Source organism: Actinia tenebrosa, unplaced genomic scaffold (genome assembly GCF_029948245.1).
Source record: "Actinia tenebrosa isolate PJP-AT-01 unplaced genomic scaffold, QUT_ActTen_1.0 PGA_scaffold12__29_contigs__length_12842862, whole genome shotgun sequence".
NCBI lineage: Eukaryota > Metazoa > Cnidaria > Anthozoa > Actiniaria > Actiniidae > Actinia > Actinia tenebrosa.
The window spans coordinates 1,698,694-1,723,858 of record NW_028292572.1 but is presented as its reverse complement, the minus strand read 5'-3'; the positions used below and the strand labels follow the sequence as shown (position 1 = coordinate 1,723,858).

Sequence of the window (25,165 nt, the reverse complement as noted above, 5' to 3'; positions counted from 1 at the left end):
TATTTAGCTCTTATATCGTAGAAAAGATACAAGGCTTGTCTTTGACCAGTGCGCCGTCACTTTTCAATAACTTACCTACTTGGCGACTTGGACCTAGATACTGACTTAGGAATAAAATACGCATTGTCGTAGGGTTAATCAATAATATATTTTTTTCCAAAAAATGGCGTCATGCGAAAGGGCATAATATAGTCTACACAACTACCTCAGAATAGATTCACCGCAACTCTCCGAAATACTCCGCATGGTGAAATGTTTTACATTTTCCCATTGCTTATGATGGAAACGGCATATGATTGGATTAGGTGCAAAACTCTGACAGCTAAATGACACGCACGGAGACTATTATGGGCCAGCAAACCGAATGTAGTGACTGTTTCGGCCTGAGGGCCGAAACAAAAAAAACATATGGAACGTGCTTGTGTAAAACAATGAACTGATAAGTGTACACATTCAAGCGAAGTAACGCAATTGACAACAAATATTCAATTACATTGAAATGACAATTTTGAACCATTCCGCGCGCCATAATGTCTGCTGTTTATATATTTTTGTCCATGGGCATAATACGTATAGAGATGCCCCCCAACCCCCCCTCCCCCCTGCATTGATTTCCTAGAGAAATTGTTCTGGGGGAACAAAACAATAGGCCGTTTTTTTTTATGCAATAAACATCCATTGTTTTGTCCCCCAGAACAACTCCTTTAGGGATTCAGTACAAGGGTTCTATTATTTTAGACAAAAAATCTCAAGATTAGAAACTGGAAACTTGCAAAATTTTGGCACTAATTTGTTTTTAATATTTTTAGTTAATTTTTCACGGATGTATGGTATGTACTCTAAGAAAGTTTAATTAACATAACATCAACAGACAAAACAGTATAACTGGAACAAGCTTTACTACAAAATAACTCATTATTTTCGATAAATATGTTGATGCTAAAAGTTCATCAAAAATATTTTACATTCTATATTTCCTAAATATTACTTAACTTTGTTTATGATTTAATATACGTAACAAAAAGCAATTGACTATACGGCGGTTGACGTTCCCCCATTATCCGCAGTTGTGTGCAACTCATAAAATTAAAAACGTGTTTAAGTTCCATTAATGATTACTATCCTACACCACCATAACCTTGATTGACAGGAGCCAATCAATTATGACAATGGATTTCAATAGTGATACGCGACTGCTACGGTAACTCCAGTGCCCCTAAACACTATGTATATAAATATAAGCTCAAAAGTAGCCTCCTCCGCGATCCGCAGGCTACTCCATATATACCCCATATATTCTCTGTTGGGACCCCTGTGTTAAATCTCATGGCAGAGAAGGGTTAGGAACTAGGAACAGGAAGCCCAAGGAGCAAAAGGAGAGCAAAAAGAGCCAAGGAGATGTCTGTGGAGGAGGCTAGCTCAAAACTGGAGTATTAATGAATAACATGTACCAGCTTGTATTTAGTGAGGGGAGGATGTGAGAACGGAAGGATTCTAACAGTCGATATATCACATGGGTATTCAAGTATACTTTCCTTGTACTATCTATCTATATACTGTATTAACATTACTAAACATCAACGTATATATTAATTATTAATAACGTACAAAAATGAAATTTATAACCAAATACTTTGTGTATTATACAAATGAGGAAGGGGGAAATGACTTTGAATGATCAGTAATAATTCAGAGTAATGTTTTGTAGTAGGATACTTTAAGACTCTTTAAGCAGCTCGAAAATCAAATTATGAGGTCCAGCATACTATTTGGTTTCTTAAATACATGATCATAAATGTTCACTCTGCCCTTATAGTCTTGTTTTCATGTGGTACAATAAGCATGTTTTGTGTCGAGGCCATTCAACAAACTAGTGTTCCTAGATTTAGCCCTCTTAGTCTTGTTATGAAGATCTTCAGCAAGAGCTCTTCTCAGTCTCCTTCATTTGTAGCAATTCCCCTCATAGCCTCATTCTGATGTCAATAAAGGCCGGTTTTCATAATAGCATCCTATTATTAATATCTATAATTATTACTATAATAATAACCTTGATTAATCTGCCATGATCGTGTATAATGATTGTAATAAAATAAAGGCTGTGCATTGTTCATGTAGGGCCCAGCTCTTCCTCGAGAAAGAAGAGTATTGAACCATTGCTGTTGTTGTTGAATGTCTTGTAGGCTTTGTTGACTCTCTGTCCAATAGCAATTGCTCTGGACAAAATTGTAAGATGGAACGCATTGGCGTTGTGGAAGGACATTGGTTTCAATTCGATTTCCTGAATACACAGGAATAGATGCATGACATGTTGAAGAGCTTGTAGAGTGTTGTCCAGATAAAGGTAATGCATTCCTCATGGGGTACTGGCGAGATGTGGTACTACTGTCACGCTCATTCTTACCTCTCTTGACTGGAGGAGGCTTTAGATCATGATGTGGTAGGTTTTTGTTCTCATTAGCTGCGGCCTCAGTTGGTGCTTTTCTCTTGAGGTTACCAGAAGGTTTTCTGGAGTCATCTGCTTTCTTCTTGACCTCACTGACCTTATGCTGTTTAGTTATTCTGCTGGAAGCCTCATCCCCTGTAGTCTTGCGCTTTTGACCTCCAGACGATACTTCAGAAAGCTTTGTTGAAGAAGCCCTCCCTGAAAATGACTTCTTAGCTTCACTATGGCTTTTACCAGAAGTATTTGAGAGAGCACTCTCTGCAAGCTTCTGTTTCTTGGGTTGTACATCCATTGAAGCTTTGTGCTCCAGGTCTTTTACAGGAGCCTTTCTTTTTGTAGAAGGAACAGGATGTTTTGTTTTGTTTTGCACTTTACTGGATTCAAAAACATCATTGATTTTGCTTGGTTTATTCTGATCCACAGTGCTACCACCAACACGTAGTTGTTCCTTGGTCTGAACAACACTGTCTACTGAAGATTTTACCACATGAAGTTCTTTTTGAATCTGTGTGTTCAAGGTACTTGCCTCTTGATTGATTATTACAGGAATATTTGAGGTCCTTTGGGGTGCATGTACTGTAGTTATCCTACTGCATGCTTGTTTCTTATTTGGTAAGTCATATTTACGCAACTGTGACACATTAGCTAACAAGGGAATACTATTACCAGTAGTGCAAAGAGCATTCTCCTTCCCCAAGCACTGAGTTGTCTTGGTAACAGATGACATCACAGGTGTACTTAATGATGGCGCGTGGCCAGCCAGAGATGCCGGAGGTATATATACAGAAGCACAAATAGCATTGTGTTGATTTATGGAAGCTGTTGTCTTGGCAACTTGAGATGATGCTACTTGATTGACAGGTATGGTTAACTGTGACCGGTGACTAGTTGGTAGGGCAACCTTATTTGAAGGAGCAGCAACATTACTTTGCTTATCATAGTAAGACGTCATCTTGGTAACAGGGGATGGGTTCATCATGGTAACCTGGGATGTCACAGGAAGGACAGGTAAGTTCATTTGTGACACATGATTGTGTGATGATAAGGCAGGATTAATGGATGAAGTACATGTGGTTGGCTGTATCTCTACCACGCTGTCCTTCTCTTTACTTGCAATGCAAGTAGACAATACCTGAATCACCAGAGAACTGGACTGTGATGCTGTACTGGTCAAGCCTTTGCCAGTCAAGGTGTTTTCTCCACCTTCATTAGTCTGTGTCCCATTTGTATCACTAAAATAAGAAGTTGCATTCTTGCTAGCACCAGAACAAGCATTAAAGTCTTGTTCCAGATTCTGGGATAATCCTAGCTTTTGGTCAATATATCGCTCTGTCAATGGACTATCAAGGGTTGTAGTGCTTTCATTCTGCTGTAACAAGCTCTTAGTCATAGAGACTGTTTCCATTGGTGAGCTAGCATAGATTGGTTTAGCGAATGGTTCACTTTCTTTGTTAACATCAGAGGTGAGACCAGGAATAACAGGACTTGGCATTTGATTGTCTTTACTCACTGTTGTACTACTTATGATAATTGGACTGCCCATTAACCTAAATCTATCCTTATAAGTATTAGGCTTCTGTACTACATATCTAGCATCACCTGAAGAGTTAAACCCATACCTATCTATGTGTAACTCAGAAGTATACGATCCAAAAGAAGCATTACGTGGCCTCTCAGCTAATGGTTGTAAACGTGGCTCTCTGGGTATGTCAAGTGGCATTGTCTTGGGGACTGGTAAATTCCATGCACGGCACAGATGTAAAAGAATAAGATTGGATATCCTTCGGTGTGCAAAATGATTCCAGTGAATTCCATCTTTGGCTCGATGGTAAAGTTGATGAACAAATAAGGAATGTAAATCGAGAAATATGAAGCCATAAGACCGGACAATGTCAGCGGCAATAAAGTTGGCTTCAATGATTTCCTGTGCAGGAATATTCTCATAATATGGCAACAGAAAACCACCTTTACATTTGGAATCTAAAGGAAGAGTAGCATTCCAGATAAAAACTGCATCACTAGGAATGACTTTTTTCAAACCTACCATCAGTTTCTTCATGTTAACATGATAAGAATCTGGACCACGAGGACCATATCGGTGAAGGTCCCAGAGGCAAGAGTTCATGATAACAGCATGGGGTTGCATAGTTTTGAGTTCATTGAGGACTGATTCCAAATGGTCTGAGTAACATCGGGTTGCAAAGTAAAATTTAACAACAGATGTTCCATTGTCATATTGTCGTACCTCACGGTAATTGATCCCTGTCTTGACTTCACCAAGCTGACCACCTTGCAATAGTTTATCATTCAAGAAGTCAATTTCACCCTAAACAAAAAGAGATCTTTGTTGGCCATGTCATACATCAGGACAATTATCAAGAGAATTTCCCACTCACACACAAAATGTATGATATGTATAATATACATGCATTAGTTTTGATAGGGGGAGTGAAAGCTCCAAGCCCTCTCCCCACCCCCACCCCCAATTACCTTTCTTATGACCCCCAAGTAAATCTACCCCTCCAATTTTTGCTAGGTTCTATCTAGATGGGATACTCGCAGTCCAGGTGATTGAGAGAGACTAGGATTAACGAAGTACACCATAGGTTTCCGAACACACGAGTGGGACTTTATAGAAATTTTGGTTCTCTTTACTTAGAAAAAAAACTAGGTGAAGACACCAAGAATCGAAACCCTAACCCTAACCACTAGACCACGAAGGGAATTTGCTGGGTGGTCTCATTTTTTAGACATATTAAAACACATGAATATTTATCATAGCTTAATTTATGCTATCATAGGGTACGACTACTAGCCGACTGAATAAAATTCCCCTGACAATTATACTCTCCCTAGTCTCTCTCAATCACCTGGACTGCGAGTATCCCATCTAGCCATAACCGTTTTGCTATTCATCCTGTGATAATAACCCTACCTGGGATAATAACAGAATATTTTTGGCTTAATTAATAGGTAGAGTGATGTGGATTTAGAATTAATATAAAACAAAGCATATTTTTACAAGATGAATGTTACCTGGAAGCTTAAATCAAATTGTTAGTTCATGAAGGCATTACCTTCTAAAATATTTGACAAGCTAGGTAAATGTATTCCTTGTATAAAAACTTAAATAAGTCAGTCTTCTTTCGTTCAAAATTTAGCAAAAACCAGTTTAATATTAAGTTACACCTAGCTATTCTTCTTTGTCATTTGTTATATAAAGACTTTTAAAAGATAAGACATACCTTGGCTTTGAGCTCCTTTGAAGTTAGGTATCTAGTATTACTTCCAGGAGAAAGAAGGCAAACCAGGTCTTTGTAAACACATCGCTGAACTACGGTAGACAAGCAATATATACTTTTATGAACTCTTTTGTTCTTTCGTTTAAACAATAGACTAAAATAACGTGGTGAAATGTTGAACTTCAACCTTGAGTTTATACTCACTGGAATCTCCTATAACGACGACTAGCTTTTTCCAGAAAATCTTCGACACGTCTTCGCTGGTAAATAATTCCATTTTACAAATACGAGGAGGGAGACTTAAAACAGCATTTAGAGAGTTCGCGATATATGTTTTATAGCCCGTAAACGGTTTTGAATGAAAACTTCTGTCTTCGTGGAAGCCCTCGCATCTCCTCGCATGTGGAACTGTCAAAGAGTTCGACTCAACATATCAACCAATCATAACATGTCACCAATCATGTTTCTCGTTATATTTTGTATTGTGCGCTCTTATTGGATCACACAGGTGTCATAAAACGCGCGAAAATATCGCGGCATTATTTTACGCGGGCTTGCTACACGTACTTCTAAAATGAATTCTAATAATAGAATCAAAATATTCTATTTTTGGAGAAAAACTTCAAGCAATTCTAGGCACAGAATAAGTACAATTCCCGACTGTCGGTCAGTTTGAGACGCGTGAAAATAAACGCATATTTGATAACAAACATCAGGTTTGTTTTCTCTATTGATTTATTGGTTTGATATTACCGTAACATTTCTTTTATTTTAAATACTTTTACACCCCCTAATTTTAAAGCCGGGTTGGCTCTTTTCTTGCTCTCGCGGAATAGTTTACACTCCGCCGGGTAGCCCTTCCCTCCCTGATCAGTGTTCAAACGAGGTATCACGTAGTCTCTTATGCAGCCGCTATTAGTGTCGTCACGCAACGCTTACGCACCTAAGTAGGGGAGTGAGCGTCTCGTGACGACACTAATAGCGGCTGCGCTGGTGAAATAGCAGCACCCAATCACAGCGCTTCAATATTTAAGGAAAGCCATTAAAATCATTCGAGCCAAACAGTGCGATAGTCTAAACAGGCCATTATTTTGACTACGCTTACCTTTGCTCCATCTACGCGCACATGATATTTCTGTCAAATTGCGGCGTTGTTCTCATATCCGCTTTTAGAGGTCATTGGTGAGATTTTGGCTTTTCATTTATCAGGCAACAATATATATAACGCTGATAATGACGAAAATGCAAAGCACCGAGACTCTAAAGAAAATAAGACGTTGATTTGTTCTGTGTGCCACTTTTATGGAAAGTTCAGTCTATACCCAGTTAATTATCTGTATAGCTATTGAGAAGAGTTCTATCTAACAAATACTGTATGAAGACTCCTAAATTCTTCAGGTTCTAGAGTAATGGAGTATTGATTTGGTTTGGTATGAGCCGTGACAGGAATTGTGATTCGACCAAGAGAAGGTGGTTCAGTCTTCTCATGTAGGACCTGAAATGTGAAGACATTCTTCCTTAGTAACAAGAGAAATTCGAAGACAATGAAGGAGAAACAAAATCAAGTAAACGAAAGAAGAATTGTGAAGAAATGGGAGGAAAGAAAAAAGGTTTTCAATATTTCAATACCTTGGAGAAAGTAGGTGAGAGGAATGAGGAAAATGACCCTGACGACTGACCACCTTTGAATTCTGCCGCCATTAATCTTTGGACTTTAGCTTGAACCTGCGTAATAAAAAATAACATAATGGGAATCATGTTAGAGAATTCTTGAAAATATTGAAATGCATCCAACAGTGCCCGCGAAACTAGCTTAGTAGTGGTCACTGAGAAAATCGTGAGGAAGTTGAAAACTTCCTTATTCTTTACTTTCACATCCCCATAATGCCTTGCGTCTTTGGGGGGTAACCAATCAAAAAACTGTCCCAAATTGAAAGGTTTCTTAATTGAATTTATACTATACCTGCTTTTATCTGTACAATACTGATTATCAGTTTATTCCAAGCTATTTTTGCGTGTACAGATCATTAAGAGTTTTGGTCTTACAGAAAATGTATTGACTTACGAAAAAATGTTTAAAATTTACCTTAAACGTCTTCAAGCTTCTATCTTTCTCTGTTTTTTACTTCTTCATTTTATTTTTGGATACCGAACAAGGTATTTTCAACATTGTCTGACAAGCGTTTAGCAAAATAAGTGGGTTTTTACCCTCTGGTTACCCCCCAAAGACGCAAAGTATTATGGGGATGTGAAAGTAGAGAATACGTTTCTGGTGGGGCTATATGAAACATTTTCGAAGAGCAATGAGGACACCAATTTTTAAATATCCTTCAAAATTTTAATATCTGTGGACAAAAAGGTTGAGGGGGTATATGTTGGGAGTGTAGTCCTACAAGTTACTCTTCCCTTCGCGGGCCCTGTCCAAGCGTTTGCGATAGAAAAATCCAAAACATACCTCTTCTTTCTGAAGCTTTAATTGCATCAAAGTTGCAGTGTTCTCTATTAAATGATTGGATGGTGACATCTTTGCCAAGGTAGGTACCGTACCTGGTTAGAAGCGATAGAGTTAGCTTGGCAACCGATGCTGGTTTATTTATAGTTTATCATCGTTATACGAAGCATGTGGGAGGGGAATACGAACCTGGTTTTCTGTTTGAGACATCGACAACCTTTGGTGTTGCACTCAACACTTGCAGTTTCTGATAAGATGAAAATAATAAAATAATAAAAATACTGTTATTCTATTCTGCAAAGAACTACCTTTAGAAAAGCAACAAATCAAGGAAGCGGGTTAAACTGCATAAAAAGCCTCCTCCTCCTCCTTTGGAGACCCCCTTCACAATGGAGACCCCCCCCCCCAAACACATCCCCAAAAAAACTAGCCTTCTCTAGGAAAAGGTAAAGAAAGCGACAATGAATCAAAAACTTGATGACAAGTCTGAATAAAGAAGAAGATAAAAACCTCAAGTAAGGCTGCAGTTTCTCGTGCAACAGAAGCTAAACTCGGTACTTCCTCTTCATGTCTTTGGGGTTCCTGTGTCTCCTGGACCTCAGGTCGAGGTTGTATTTTTGGTGGTACAAAGATTTGTGGGAGTTCCTCTAACTTTTCCTGCGTGGATGGAAAATCACATGAATGAGAAACAAAAGAAATCTCAGTGATGCGACTAAATAAGCTATGGTTTCAATACCTTGAATTGTCGGCTCTTCAAGCGGATGTTCGTGTTTTTAAGGTGCTTTAAGGCAATCTTGAGAGACTCGACCTGGAAGTAAGACAATATAATAAATTATTCATAGGAAGATTGGTAAAAGTCATGCAAAAAGCATTACATTGTTTTTGCCCTATCTTAAGGTTGCCGTGAAACCCTCTATTTTGATTGGATGTCAGCAGATGGGCATACCTGAGCCAAGACGATAGGCGAGTCTTTGATGACAACTTGTACTGGCTGTTGACCAGTTCCTTGTAACCCCCTCAGCGGGCTTCCTGGACCACCTTTACCACCTGTAGTGAGTTGCAAAAATTGTGTGAGTTTCTATGGATACAGGCTTTCTATTAGTCAGAGACCAAGGTACATTCTGGTCTAGCTTGGGTACATCCACCTTTTTGGATAAGTGAGAGAGAGAGAGAGAGAGAGAGAAGGAAAGAAAAAAACAACACATGGTACCGTTTTTTTACCTGCAACGACAGCTGCGATGCTAGAAGAAGATGAAGCATGCCGAGCAAGGTCAGCTAGAAGAGTCTTTTTGGAATAGGCATCCAAGCGCTTCTTCATTTCAGCTTTTTCTTTCTCCAAAGCATCGATATCTCCTTGCAGCTCGTCCATGGTATCCTCGAACTCTCTTTAGCAGACAAAAAAACAGAAGGTGAGGATTACGGAATAGAATCAGTTTGTAAGACATTTCTTTATTCAACGGAATTTGTGGAAAATGTCAACTATTACTGTTGTTCTACTCTAACCGTGAGCACTCGAGTTTATTTAATTTTTCATTTACGTAAATATACTTTTATTTTTTCTTTCGCTTTCATCATTTCATCTTTCAATACATGTAACTCGAGTTATATCGTTTTCGATTCGTAATCTGATTGATTGACAAAGTCGAGTGTTCACGATTAGAGTAGACGACAGCAAAGAAGACTGAAATAAGAATCTCACTTTTCTTTCTTTTGTAGTTCCTGCACAGCTTGTTCCATCTTACGATTCGCAGCTTCAACGCGAGCATCAGCCTTGATAAACAAAAATGATTTATTAAAACTTTAAAACAGACAATGCCTGGTACATACAGATAAAAGCTCAAATACTGAATATGGTGGACTCGTATTATGCCCACATTAATGAGATACTCTTCAAGTGAGCACCCTATTTCTCCCCTACTATATATATATTGGTAATAATATTCATACCTCTTTTGAAGCGTTCTCTAGTCGTTTCTCCAGCAAGCCGATCCTGATGTTTGCTTGACTTAGCTCTTCGTTCTGATAAAGAAGATCAAAACCATTACGGTGATTACCATATACAAGCCACTGACTATCTAACGGGGGTGGGGCGAGTTATGTTTAGTCCCGCGCTAAGAGAGGGCACTGGCGCAAATAGGGCTCTGCAAAAGTCTATCAATTTTACATACCTTCAGTTTAACATTCTTCTTGAGATCAAGCATATCGTTTTCTTTCTGCAAGAGTTTTTCCTCTACTCCCGCGGTATCGAAGAGCTCTGACTTGAAGGATTTGGACCGCTCCAGGTATGGTGGGTCCACCTAGATTAATATCAAGGACTTCAGTATTTGTCGGTATGGAGTCCACTAACAAATATTTGTTAATCAAATTTACAGACAGACAGACAGTGGTGCGTCCAGGAGAATGGTGCGTCGTCAAAAGAGTAAGCTACTTTCTGCAAGATTGATCGCGGATCTATTCCTTCTCTCCTAAGTCTTCTAATGACGTTACGCCTCTATTTTAGAGTGAAAACATGGCACAAACCTTTGGTTCTTCAATGGCCTCAGCGTCATACTCTCCTTCCTGCATCTTTATGGCAAATCCGGCCAAGAATGACATGATGGTGTGGAACGTCTCGCTAGATACCAACATATTGGCCATCAATAAACCATGGAAATAAAAATAACTGGGCTGGGATTCCTGTGTATGTGATTTCTAGCACAAGGATCCCATGAATAAATAATTGGGTACTGTACCGACTGTACCTGCAGGCTTGTTTTGGATCGGAGTCTTCTTTTTCAAATACGAGCATCGTGACGTCTAACGCCATCTCTTCCACCTGACCGATTAGCAAATGCTCGTTATCTGAGGACGTAAGCAAAAAGTATAAGTACCTTTACATCAACAAGGAGAACAAAATGCAGAGACAACTAGATAGACTTGTCTCCGTAGCCGTTCTAGTGTCCTAAGAAAGACTACCAGACAGACAGGCAGACAGGCAAGCACAGACAGAGATAGACAGACAGAAAGGGACGGCAAGAGAGACAGACAGAAAAATACAAGAACCAACAAAGGATTATTAAACTCTACTAGCTTAGGGCGTTGAGGACGTGAGGCAGATAAAAAATAAATAAAGGTGTCGCAGACTTGCAGATACGAGCAGGTAGACAGACAGATTGAAAGAATGGTTTTAGTATCGGAACGTTATTGTACCTGGAAGAGCAGCAGCCTTTTGGGACAGAAGAGCCACCAGGTCCTGTGCGAACCTGACCAGCAGCTGCTGTTGTTTGATCGACTCCACCAAATCTTGCTGAATCTAGGAATAAGTTTGAAATGCTTATGTTAAAAATAAGGATATACATGATGTTTTTGTATCTCCAGAAAGAAAACTCCCCACACCCACATCCCCACCCGCTGGGGATATTAGACTAGCTACTAATCCTCGTCCATGCAAATTAATCTTAATAAGGATATACGTGGTGTTTTTGTGTCTCCAGAAAGACAACTCCCCACACCCCCACCCCCTGGGGATATTAGACTAGCTACTAATCCTCGTCCATGCAAATTAATCTTAATAAGGATATACGTGGTGTTTTTGTATCTCCAGAAAGAAAACTCCCTACACCCACACCCCCTGTGATAGAACCCCTGTGTTCTCACCTTTTCAGGGAATGACAGAATACTCTTGTCGTCCTGTGGCATTCGTCTCTTTATCTAAAAAGACAGGGGGGAAGAAACATTTAAAATATCTAAAAAGAGCACAGATTGAGTAGCATCTCTATATTTACTACAAATAATGCATTCCTCATATTTTTTAGTAGATTTTACGATTGGTAATGTCATGAATATGAAGAGAAACTTGTGGAAATACCTTTTTACAGAGCTGCCTCACTTCCACATTCCTCAGCTCCATATCTTGTACCAGTGCACCAAACTCACTGCCTTCGGAACAAGTCTGGTGAGAAAGGGAAAAATGCATTAATAAAACAGCTTATTTTGGGGGAAAGTAGACAATAAAATACTCAGCAGTTGAAAGAATGATTAGATGGATGAATGAATGAAAAGGATGAATCGATGGATTGATAGTTGGATTAAAAGATGAATGGAAAGATGAATGGACGGACGGACGGACGGATGCACGGACGGACGGATGCACGGACGGACGGATGGACGATGAATGAATGGATAGATAGATGGAAAGATGTATGGATTGATGGAAGAATGGTTGGAAGGAAAATGGACAGATTAGTTGTAAGTATGGTTGGAGGAACACGAAGATAATCTTTTTTACCTTTGATAAACTTTTGAGTCTTTCAATATCAATGGTCATCCCATCACAAGCTATGTTAAATATTTTCAGCTGATCATTGAGGTACTCTGTACATGATACTGGATTATTAGCCAAGTGAAACCCAGCCATTGTCTAAAACAAATAGAGAACAATAATCCCGTTACTTCGCGCATGTAAAGGTACTACCATAGACCAAAACTACCTGTGTGGGCAATAATATTTCGTGGTGTACTTACGGTGTAGTAGTGAATGGCTTTCTCCAGTGGTTCCATCCCAATATTTTCATCAAGCTGCAGAAATTTATGAAAAAACAATTCTAAATTATTATAGATGTTTTGTATCAACCACGTAATACTTTTTTTTTAACCAAGCTTTCGGAGATAATTCACCATCATCTGGGTATTGAAAAATAATAATTATAGAGCACGAGGTAAATTATTTTTCAATGCCCTGATGATGGAGAATTATCTCCGAAAGCTTGGTTAAGAAAAAAGTATTACTTGGTTGATACAAAACATCTATAATAATGAAACCTACATACCATAATATACTTCAATTCTAAATTACTCATGATATGCTTCAAAAAAAGATACAGGGGAGGATCCAGAATTTTCACCCAGGGGGGCTTGATCTGACAAACCGAACCATAAGAGGACTGTAGTTTGGTGAACCAAAAAAAAAAACACCTAGCTTTTAATTAGGTGGATCGAATTTGTCCTTTGCCTGGTTTGTTCCAATCAAGATGATCTAATTACAGTGTTTGTAGTTGTCTTTGAGGGAGATGATGTCGTTGATCATGGTTTAGGCATTCGGGTTAACCCCTTCCCCCTAGATTGCCCTAAATGAAATAATGGAACTTCAGCCAAGTCCTGCCAACTAACCAACAAAACTCCACAAGAAACAAGGATGTATTGGGTAATATATTTTTGTTGTTCATGACAAAAATAGTCAAAAAAAACTCCAAAGATCTGGCAAAGCAGTTTGTGTTCAACTAACATGGTTCTTGCAGAGAAGATCAATCAGGGTGTCCAGTGCTTTCTCATGTATTGCTAATTCAGGGTAAATACCAACTAGTTTATTAAACAAGCTTGTGTCACATTTATGTAGAGCCCTGAAAAATGAAAAGATAAATTATGAACCTTTTTGCGTAGTTTCTTTGTCAGATGCAGTAACACAAAAAGATACTCAGCCTCATTGTCATGCTTCATTGTTGATTTGACATCCAACCTCACTTTCATTTTTATTGTTTCAATTGCCTCCAGTCAATGACATACTTCATTGTTGTTTTGACATACAGCCTCGCTATCATCTTTATTGTTCCAAAGTCACCCAGCCTCACTTTCATGCTTTATCTTGCCTCACCTTTACGTTGACCATTATAAGTTCCAAACATTATACCATCTTACCTCTCAAAATGTTTCACAACGGCTTGTAATCTGGCAAGAAGGTAAGTAAGACCACAGGCAAAGCTAAGACCATCACCATTGGTAGTAGATATCAAGGACAAATCTTCCAAGCACGCTGAGATGTCATACTACGATTAAAAAATACCAACTATAATCAAGAAAAATTCACTCTCATTCCTGATTGGTTGAACATGTATAGTTACACCGAGGGTTGTTCTAGTTTGTTCCAGCACTAAAACGTGTAAAGAAGTACATGTACATGTACCTCCTCGTTACCCCTGTAGAAAGAGGGACTGGGTTTTACCTCACCCAACATTTTGCTCATAAATATCCACTAAATGTTTGACAGCTTATCAAACATTCACTCTTCAACAAGTCTGCTATATTTCAAAATCTATACCCCATGCCCCCTCCTCATTTCAAAGATGGTAGAGCGGTCCTTGTACAACAGCTTTATACTACAGTGTATAACTGATCTACTGAGAGACAGTTTGCATTCAGTTTACCTTACCTTTTGTCTTAGTTGAGAGATGAGAAGCTCCGTCTTAAAACTCATTCTTGGAATAAGAAGAAGCAACAGGATGCTGTCATTATCCCCTGAAATTTACGGAATAGGTTACTAGTACCATACAACATGTACTAAGTTGCTTACAGTACGCACAACTGAATAAGTCATTTCTCTTGTTCTTTAACAAAAGTCTACAGGTTTATTACCTCCTCGGCTCAGAAAAGCATCAGGTAGAAAACTGTTGAGCATTTTAATGTGTTCATTGGCCTGTTCCACTTGAAACTTTCTCATCTCATTGTCAACAGTCTAAAATAGAATCACAGTAAAACTGGAGGTCAACAGGCCCGTACCAATTCCTCTTGAAATCAAGAGTTAAGAGGATTAATTGCCATGAGTAAGAGTAAAATTCTATTGTCTTGCCCTTCAAATTGAGCTACTCTGGGAATTGATACAAAGGGTCTACAGTATACTATCAATAATAATAATATTAATAATAACAATAATAATAACTCTTTATTCAATTGATTAATTACAAATCAAAAATGTGCAATAAAAATACATAAATGAATTCTAAAATACTAAAACTACAGATAAACGTCTCAATACACTAAAAATATCTAAAAATTAATCTATTAAAAAAACTATTTTTAAATCTACTAGTATTAATTTCTGGCATAACACAGCCACTTTTTCTAAGATAATATAGGCACTAAGTTATTCAAAGAATTGTTCTCTAGCATTTTCTAAAATTTTTCTATCTGATTGTTCTAATATGGCACCGTTTATTACATCTATCAAGGAAATTTTGAATGCAATTAAGTTTGGGTGGCAATGCCCCATAAATGGCATCACAAACACTTTTTGAGTACTCCAATGTCATTGTGAATAAGCTTACCTTAGCAAGAGATTTGATCTCTGCTGTCTTAACCTTAAAGTCTGTGAACTCTGGTTGAGGTATGTTGATATGTGGCATTTCAGTTCCCTCCTGCTTGCTCTGGAGTTCCTTGTTACTGTCCTGTAAGATACAATATGTGTGTATATTACATAGATAAATCCTCTTGAGCTATGAATCTCAGTGTCTTTAAAACTCACCTGCAATTTCGTTACCAGGTCTCTGAACTTTTCAATCGTTTGTTGGTAATCATGGACAGATTCTTGGGCCATTTCAAATTTACGGTCAGCCTACAAAAACAAATGTATTGAAAAAGATGATTAAATATAATATGAATAGCAAAATGCATGAATGGATAAGAGAAAATGAATGGGATGGTACAGAGAAAGGAATGGGTTTTTGGGTTAGTGGACGGATGGGATGAAATAGAACTGGATGGAGGAAGGGATGGATTGGTGCTATAGTGAATGAATGGGATGAAATAGATTGGCAAGATTGGTTGGTGGGTTAGTCGAAGATGGGATAATGATAGGATGGCATGGAGGAAGGGATGAAAGTGGGTAAGTGGATGGATGGGATGAAATAGAACTGGATGTAGGAAGGGATGGATTGGTGCTATAGTGAATGAATGGGATGAAATAGATTGATAGGATGGCATGGAGGAGTAGATGGATAGGATGACATAGGATGTATTAGTGGGGATGGACAAATGGACAGATGTAGGTAGGAAAAATGAAGGATAAAATGAGATAAGATGGGATGGGATGACTCCTCACTTCCACCACTTTGTTCTTCAACATGTCTATCTCTTCCCTTGCATCTCTTTCTGCCTGTAAATGTGTTTCTTCCAGCTCCTCATTCAAGTCACGCAATGCTTCCTAAAAAGTACAAGAGTAAGACTTTGGTGCTCACTGCTGTCATAAATATTTGAATTAAAAAAATGTTTCAAAAATCCTTACCAGGTCGGCAACTGTCTCATTGAGAGTTCTTAATTCCTCTTCAAGCTCCAGATTTTTATCTGTGAGGATTTCAACCATTTCCTCTGCACCAAGAGCAGTATCAACCTAAGGTAATGATAATGACAAGAATTATCAATCAAACCAATTTGAATTGGTCAAGTGATCAATGAACAGTAGTAAATCCAGGGTGATTCCATGGGTTCCCGTTTGCAAAGCTGATCGTCAGTTCTTAAAATCCTTAAAATGCAGGAAATAAAATTCAAACAACCAAGAGGCTATGTTTCTTTTTAACAAGTCTCATCGAAGTTTTGTTTTGGTAATTTCCAATGGTAGCGAAAGGACTTCATGATGGTAGCGAAAGGACTCCGGGTGGTAGCCAACCGACGGTAGCGAAAGTGCGTGGTAGCGAAACGACCGGTATTCGTATAAAAAGTTCGCATTTTGAAGCATCAAGTAGGGTTGGTAGGTACCGGTTGGTAAATCATGAACTACTTTTTTTATGTCATGGTAACATATTTCTTAAAGTGATTCTACACGTGGGCGAATTGGCAAACGCATGATCGATGATTTTATGAATGGGCGAATTGGCGTGGGCGAAATGGTCCGTGGGCAAAATGACTGGTTACCCTCCTAACTTTTAAAATCCTGGATCCCTATCAGTCTTGACTAGCTAGAAGCCATTTTGTTTTGGAAGAGAAGAAACCCACCTTTCCTAAGGCAACAGTGAAATTTAACATGTGAAGTTACAAATTACACATGAAATGTCACTTTGAAATTTAGGAGAAATTTGTCATCTATTGTAATTTAAGTCTTTAATTATATATGTTGTTCATGATAGTGTAATAATTTGCACTTAATGCCTTATATTCAACACACCTGTTCTTTCAGTTCAGCAACAGAATTTTCCACTTGCTGAAAACATAAATAATAATAATATTATATAATTGTCAATACCTTTTGTTTGTATTTATTTTTCGAGATAGCAATCTTGACCCCGACAACCTGACATTTTGGCACATCCAGCTTTTGTTTTTTGGGAGAGCCTCTTTCCAGCTTAAAACATCAGGGCCCAGTTGTACAAAGGATGGATAGTGCTAACCAATGGATAAAACCTTAACCAGTGGATAATAAATTGATGCTGTTATCCAATAAAAAAATTTATCCACTGGATAAGGACTTATCCATCTGGGCACGGTTGTACAAAGCCTGGATAGCGCTATCCAACGATTAAATTTTATCTAGTGGATAAATTTATTGCATAACAGCATTGGCTTATCCACTGGATAAGGATTTATCTGCTGGATAGCGATATCCAGGCTTTGTACAACCAGGCCCAGATAACTCTATCCACCCTTCCTACAACTGGGCTAAGATCGAGTCCTGAGTACCTCAAGTTCCTCCATGTATTTGTCCCTCTCTGCCTGCAGAGTAGTGTTAGCTGTTTGAAGATCTTTCACTTGTTTTTGTAACGACTGATTCTGCTGCTTCTCTATCACTTGAATTTCTTTCATCCTAGGAGATTGTGTATTCAAACTTTTAATGTGTCATGTGCTTTTATTAGGTGGGTGACATGGGTGGTGTAGTGGTTTACAGCTTGCCTCTCACCCCTGTGGTCCCTGTTTGAGCCCCGACTCAGACAGGATAATATGTAAGTTGAGTTACTTTGATGTGTTGTTCTCTCCCTTGCTACGAGGGTTTTCACCAGGTTCTCTGGTTTCCTTCCTCCATAAAAAATCAACATGTGAGTTGTGTTGTATGCTGTAGAATTTAGAAGTAGTAAATGTGGAGGGAACTTCATGGGAGAGCCCTGTACGGGGAGTGGTGTTTGTAAAACAAAAGTTTTAAAATGTTATTGTATTTTATTGCCGTTAGCTATTCGAACTTGTTTTTCAGTTCGTTATTTCTAATCCCCACCACGAGTACAGCAGTGGCGCAGCTCAAAGGGGATGAAACTGAAAGCATAAAAAGGCACCTCTGCCATTTTCTATACAGTTTACAGTATGTATGACCCTGCAACACAGCTCTAACCACTCTGAATTATATGTAATTTGAGTTGATTTTGAGAGGATCGAGGAAAACCTGGGGAAGAAAAACATCTCATTTGATAAGATTCCTTACCTAACAATGGCTTCTTTTAGTCTGCTGTTTTGTTGCTCTAGTTGTTTGACCTGAGCATTGGCAGCAGCTCCTTCCATTCCTGTACAAACCCATCAACAAAATTATGAATTTTAGTGTAAAGCTTATAAGTCAAATACAACTAGTAACGCTCTATCATCAATGCTGCATTTTGATTGGATAAGCTTAATACTAGGCTACAGACTAGGCTATAAGTTATAGCCTACTAGTAGCGAAAAGTGCTGTCTCTGAAAACTAAAAAATTTAATTATTAATTTATATATTAAAGATTAATCTATATATTTAACCTACATGTACTAGTTGGATTTGACTAAGACAATTAATTTTCTCTCCCTTATGAGTCAATATCCCATTAGGCCTCATGGGGTATTGACTCATAGCCCATTCAGGCTGGAGGAGTAATAATAATAATTATTGCTAAATATACAAATTTCATTATTTATTGAATAAACAGCTTGTGATAAATGTGATGGACACAGCCTACCTCCTTCGCTGATCTCATTCTTCAGGATCTCCAGGTCAAGAGTCAACTCTTCTACTCTGTCTTTCAACTGTTCATTCTCTTGTTGTAGACTTTCAAGCTACAAAAAAAATATTTCTTTTGTCAGAAATGTTTTGCAAAGAGAGCTTAAATTGATATTTATTAAGTAATAGCATGGATTAGATTATGAAGAGTTATCTTCACAGTTCCCTGTGCCATCTTAAAAGGTAACCATGGACATGTGCAAGAAAGTGAGAACGGCATTGACCTTGCAATGAGAGAAATGTGAATAATTGCCCAAGGTGTTGAAAAAGGTTTAATATATTTTTGCAAGATCAATGCTACATAGTACCCTATTATTTGGGTGTTCAAATGAATGCAATATTACAATTGTATATGCCTTGGTAAGTTTATAAGCATATTTCTGCATTCACACTCTTGACAATTTAATGTGCTTAACAGTTTTTTTACTTGATCAAGTGGTATATTCTCTAGAGGCTTAATATTAACATGTGACTACTTACTCTCTCTTCTGCCATTTCTTTGTCTAAAGTAGCCATTTCCACAGCTTCCTGTAGCTCTGTAAGATCATCTGAATGATCGTCTTTGTTTTGGTTAGCTTCCTTGAGTTCCTGTTACAAGTTGAGACGCCTCAAGTTAATATATATATATCTAATCCCAGATAAACATTGCAAATAATTATCATAATCTTAAGCAACACTTGAGTTTAGATTTCAGTCACAACAAAATATACCCTTTCATTATAAGCTATTGCTTGGTTTTAGAAAGAGGTTAGAATTATAAGATAACTTTTACATAGAGATTACCAGTACATACCTAATTACATGCTATAATAAATATACAACCAAGACAAATAAAAACGTTTGTTATCCTGCAAAAGTTAGCTAGAATAACCAAATGAAAGAAAGAAAAAATATATATAACGTGAATAATTAAATTTATTGCACTGTATGTTGCTTTATTTTTAGAATGTCAGCTAATTCTCAGGCTAATAATTTAATTCCAGAAAAAATATTTTAAAACAACAGGCCTGAGCAGGGAAAAGATTAAAGATGGAGATCAGAAAGATTTAAAAGTTATAGTAAAACCAAAATGTGATTTTAAAAAATAGATTACAAAATGCAAAATGCAAATTATTTTCATTAGCATGTTCTACATTTTAACAAAATAATATGATTATTTTATTATCAAAGGTTGGTTATTTTCATAATTTCTTGAAATAGAAATACTTGCATTTCATTTGCACATGTTTGCCTCAGCTAAATCACAATCGTTTTGGTTTTTTTCCCCATTGGTCAGAAATCTTTTCAGTTATCCATTTTTATCCAATTTCTAAAAACAATAGCCCTATTACCTGTGATCTAGTTACTTCTTACATTTCAAAAAAACTTATAGCTTGTATTAGTTTAGTTTTTCTAGCTGTCTACAAGCTTCCTCAAGATAATGCTCTTCCTATCTTGTTAACACTCGTAAAGATAGATACAATATTTAACATATTCAAAGAACTTCTCTTATAATCACTCTCTAGTGATGTAGGGTTTCCATAAGGAGTCTGATACTAGAGAATGCTCCGGAAACTAAGCAATATTCTTCCGCTTAAGTTAGTACCATGTTTTTCTCCCGTTATTTCAAAACTTAATGAAAACCCTACTCAGAGTAATTCTGGCTAGTTGCAATCTTCTCCTATATTTCAAAACTTATAAATACACGTACATAAGAGCTCTGAGATCTGCAAAGAAATACAGATATATGACTGTATATTAATGATAGATGCATATAGGTGTTAGAACATTACCTTTCTAGCAGCAGCAAGCTGATTTTGGAGGTCTCTTTGGGCTTCCTGCCATTTGCTTTTGTATTCTATCATCTGCAATTAACAATCCACATATGATATAAATCTCTGCATCAAATGGGGAAAAATTATAATATTACTCCTTAAATCTATTTTCATTGAATTCTCAAAAAGGATGTAAATTTTGGATTTAGATAAGAGGAATAAAATAACTTTTTTGGGGGAAAAAAGACTTTACCTGTCATCTTTCTATTTTCTATTTTGTTCTATCTTATTGTTTACACAGAAACAGCTGAGATTAGCCCTTGACTTTGAATTTGAAATTCAAAGCAAATCTTCAATAATAGGTAATGTTTAACAACTTCAAACTGGGAAGATAAAATAATCTCTAAAAATAACAAAAATATAAATCCTATTTGAAAGAGCAGACTTCACCCCAAAATCCTTAAATCTAAGCTTTGCAAAATTCTATGATTAAAAAAAAAATTAACAAAATTAGCATATCATTAAATCAAACAAAAAGATATTATCATGATATTGAAAACAAAAATGATGCTCTCACATGTTGCTAGACCCTCAGTGTGTTGCCATAGCAACATCCCAAAAAGACACATTTTACTTGAGATGAAAAAGATTTTAAAAGTTAGAGTGTTCATACTGTTATTTTGCATTTTAAAATAAACCATATTTCCCATTATCATGTGTAAAGTCAATTATTTTCTTCCACATTTTTAAGTTTCTGATTTTGATTTTTGAATGTTGACTTTCTTAAGATGAGTTCTCAAGAGGGGTAATGAAGAATGAAATACTACTGGATACCACTCTGACACCTTAATCCTTAACTACTATGAATATATTTTTGATATAAGCAATATAAAGATATTGATATCAATACTGTATGAACCTTGGAAGACAGACAGTATCTCTAAAAGGATTGAATGTTTTTCCAACAAAAAAAAATTCTAAATTTAAACTATCAATAAATCATTTTCACAAAAAATTTCTATGGTAATCTTGCCTTTAATTGAAGTTAAATAATTCTAAAACTTGGTTTGCATAGAGAAATAATTAATATTCTGATTTTGTATGGGAAATACCTGGATTTTAGACACATATTTTGCATATTGTAACAAAGAGAGAGGATATTATTCATGGCGGGGGGGGGGGGGAGGGGGGGGAGGGGGGGAGGGGGAGGGAGCATAATTGTATTGAAGGGAATAAGAGATGAAATAAGGTTTGTAATACATTGTCTTAATTTTGTACTGAAGAGAGGGGAGGGCAGGAAAAGGTTTTGTAATATGCTGTCCTACTGCAGATTTGTAATGAAGGGAGAGTGCAATGAAGCTTTGTAATATGTTATAATTTCTGGGCAGCTTAATTTTGACAACATGAAGGGAACAGTTGATTACTATCAGGATTAATTCTGAAATAAAGACTTGACGGAAGGTGATAGGAATTATCGTAAAGATACAGTACATTGATATTAAGGTGTTGTTTTTTTGTGTGCTAAGATAAGTTATTGGATATATAAAAAATGTTTCTTCAAGCGTTTTTTTTTTTTTGGAAACAGATTCTGAGCTCCAGCTGGGATATAAAACCCACAACCTTTTCTTTGTTAGTCAGACACTCGAACCAACTGAGCTACTGGAACTCATTCCCGTGGAACTCTGAACTTTTTTTCAAAAAATATTGATTGAAGAAACATACTTCACACTGTATCTTTAAGACATTTGATTTTATGGAGAGGCACTAATTTTTCATTTTCCCATCACCATTTTTTACCTGTTCCAGTTGCATTCTGTTTTTCTCCAATTCTTTCATTTTCAATTTATCTTCTTGTCTTTTTGCTTTTAATGTGTCTAGCTTCCCCTCCAGGTCAATAATCACTCTGTCCTTCTCCATGACTTTACGTTGAAGTTCTATGAACTCGTCAGCAGACACAGATGGTCCTGATGAACAAGAAAGGAACTTTAACAATTCAAAACTTTGCATTGAAACAATATAATGAGCTTGTCATTGAACTACTAAGAATGTTTGAGCATTTTTGGTCATCATATAATTTTATTATTATAAAAGTATCAAGAATTGAAAACTAAATGCAATTTGCTTATAGGTTAAGCTTTTTTGTTTCAGACCATGTGCCATTCCCTAGAGTATCATTTCTTTGTTTAATGACTGCACATATGAGAAGAAAAATGAATATGGATACAACAAATAATGTGTGCAATAACAAAGAAACTTTTTCGTCTAGTTTCAGAAATTATCCATACCCTCCCACAGAGATTTTCTTAAAAGACCCCCCTATCCCTGGAAATTCCAATTTCCGTCAATAGAAACTCTGTATTTTTTTGTTTTTTGTTTGACCCAACCCCCCTTAGAAATTCCAAATTCTTCTGTGGGGTGTGTATGGATAATTTCTGGAACTATACATTCTCAAGATAATGACACATGCTCTGAAACGAGAAAACGTTACACTAGAGTTAAAGAGGTCTATCCTATAACCTGAAGAGCTTGATGGCTTTCTCTCTGGAAGTCCCGAGCTTGCTGGCTTGTTAGTAGGTAAAGAGGGTGTATCTGGTGCAGGGGTAGTAGATGGTGTTGCAGATGGCGTTGGAATACTGGAGGATGGTGGTGGCTTTACTCTTGGACTCTGTAGTTTGGATACTGGTGGTGATGACTTCTTTGATTCAGGAGAAACATTTTCAAGTGATCCTCTTGAGCCAAACGACTGATGAAAAAGATTATAAAATGTGTAACTAATTTACAGTACAGTACTGTATTACACATTTCTACAGGTCTGGGTTTGTCTAGCCCCCGACAGAAATTTCCTCAGGATTATCACACAAATATTGACTCTGAACAAACAAAAAGAGAAGCTTAATTACATGTATGTGACTAACCAAAAACGTCTGCATAGGCTAGTAGGCAAGGCTAGGGTTTGCATATAAAGGTACTGCATAGGCTTGTTTTCCAGTGGAAGTGGGGTGGGGGCAGAAGTCACTACACACTAACTCAGGGGCGGCGGAATGGGTGGGGCAGGGGAGTGCTACAGCTCCCATCCACTTTTTTTCCTTTTCCCATACTGGTCTTTTCTTAGCCCGGCCCCCTCTTTCCCATACGAGTCTTATATATTTTCCAACCTTAGCCCCCCCCCCCCACTACAGTGGCCCCTGTAACTTGGACAATGTAATATTTCTCCCCCTCCCCTCCCCAAATTATATGCATACATATTACAAGTAAGCAGCAAGTAAATGGTGAGGTCACAGGACACCCCACAACCCTCCCGAATATATACACCTTCATTATAGATTGAGATTAGACTAGATCTCTTACCCTTTCCTTTTTCAGTGCATTCTTGGAATCCTTCAACCCTCCAAAATCAGCAGACAATGGCCTTACTGCCTTGGGAGGAGAAGGAGAGCCAGTTTTATCATCAAGGACGATAATCTGAGACTGGCGGACAAATATCCCATAGTTTTCTGGACACTTGAAGTATTCTTTTCCTTGTACTGTCATCAAGAGAGGTCAAAATAGATAGTGTTAGTTTCCTATACCAGAGAGGTGTGGGAGAGAGGTGTTGTGCATGTTCTTATATACAGTCAATTCAAAAAATGTTGTCGTCGACCAACTCAAGCCTACGCAACTGGACCAAAAGGAACTCTGGGTAGCAATCATTGAAGCCGAGTTGATTTCATAATTTTATCTGACTAGTTATGCCTGGTTTACAGCAGGAACCTTCCTAGGCGAGTGGGAAATACTGAAGGAGACTTTTTTTAATGCCTTCATATATTTTACGGGATTGTGAACTGAATCGTAACTACTTCGTTATTCTTTCCCTAAACCCGAAGACATGCATTTGATGGATTGTTTCTCGCCATTATTATCTTATTACTAGTGGGAACAATTAATTCAGAACGAATATTTAACCGCTTCAGTGATTTTTACCCATATTCCTTTTGGTCCAGCCGTGTAGGCTTGAGCTGGTCAACGACAACGTTTTTTGAATTGACTGAATCATTTCTGGTTGTCCATCATGAAGTTGGACTGACTGTCTGTCCATTAATTGTATCTGCCCGCCTGTGAGTCTGTTGAGCTGCGCCGCTGCTGTACTTGCAGCAGTGATAAGCAATGACAAGGGTTTTTATATTTTATATTTTTATTTTATATATTTCAATCACGTATGTCTGTCCATCTGTGTACACGCGTGTAATACACGCATTCTAAAATACTCACTACAAGATGTAAGTGCAGACATGAGATGGCAAATAATTATAGTAAACTTACACTTAATTAAGCCTATATGTAATCGTAGTAATACTGTACACTGACTACATTTGTAATTTTGACATACCTGTTCCATCATTCTTTCCTTTAGGTTCATCAAGAATAACACCAATCCACTTTCCAGTAGCAAATGACGTCGAGCCTACGTAAGCCACGGTTCCTTTCTGTCCTTTACCGACAGTTTCAACCCTCATTCCAATCTTCATGTTGGTCGCCATTTTGAATTGCTTCGTCTCTAAACTCAGCCCCACCAAAAATCAAACAGCTTCCATAAAAGAATTT

General features: G+C 37.5%; 2 protein-coding genes across 2 annotated transcripts; both read right to left on the bottom strand.

Annotated features, from left to right (window-relative positions):
- Positions 1-882: 882 nt before the first annotated feature.
- LOC116302243 (uncharacterized) lies at positions 883-6,079 on the bottom strand. Its single transcript, XM_031711476.2, has 3 exons — positions 5,890-6,079; positions 5,689-5,777; positions 883-4,769 (listed from the first exon to the last, which is right to left on the bottom strand). Exons 1-3 carry the CDS (start codon positions 5,960-5,962, stop codon positions 2,016-2,018), a joined length of 2,916 nt encoding a protein of 971 aa, XP_031567336.2. The 5' UTR covers positions 5,963-6,079; the 3' UTR covers positions 883-2,015.
- Positions 6,080-6,402: 323 nt separating this feature from the next.
- Positions 6,403-25,101, bottom strand: LOC116291280 (dynactin subunit 1). The gene is made up of 36 exons (XM_089028514.1): positions 24,951-25,101; positions 23,933-24,108; positions 23,102-23,327; positions 22,382-22,548; positions 20,603-20,674; positions 19,311-19,418; positions 18,790-18,886; positions 18,288-18,366; positions 17,558-17,681; positions 17,046-17,081; positions 16,170-16,274; positions 15,987-16,088; positions 15,411-15,500; positions 15,214-15,333; positions 14,525-14,624; positions 14,322-14,407; positions 13,811-13,938; positions 13,401-13,515; positions 12,641-12,694; positions 12,405-12,536; positions 11,985-12,068; positions 11,774-11,827; positions 11,327-11,429; positions 10,879-10,978; positions 10,658-10,751; positions 10,306-10,434; positions 10,085-10,156; positions 9,837-9,907; positions 9,359-9,522; positions 9,084-9,184; positions 8,874-8,945; positions 8,648-8,794; positions 8,327-8,384; positions 8,141-8,232; positions 7,315-7,410; positions 6,403-7,180 (listed from the first exon to the last, which is right to left on the bottom strand). The coding sequence occupies exons 1-36, from the start codon at positions 25,099-25,101 to the stop codon at positions 7,043-7,045; spliced, it is 3,843 nt and encodes a 1,280-aa protein (XP_088884640.1). The 3' UTR covers positions 6,403-7,042.
- Between the last annotated feature and the right edge of the window lie 64 nt (positions 25,102-25,165).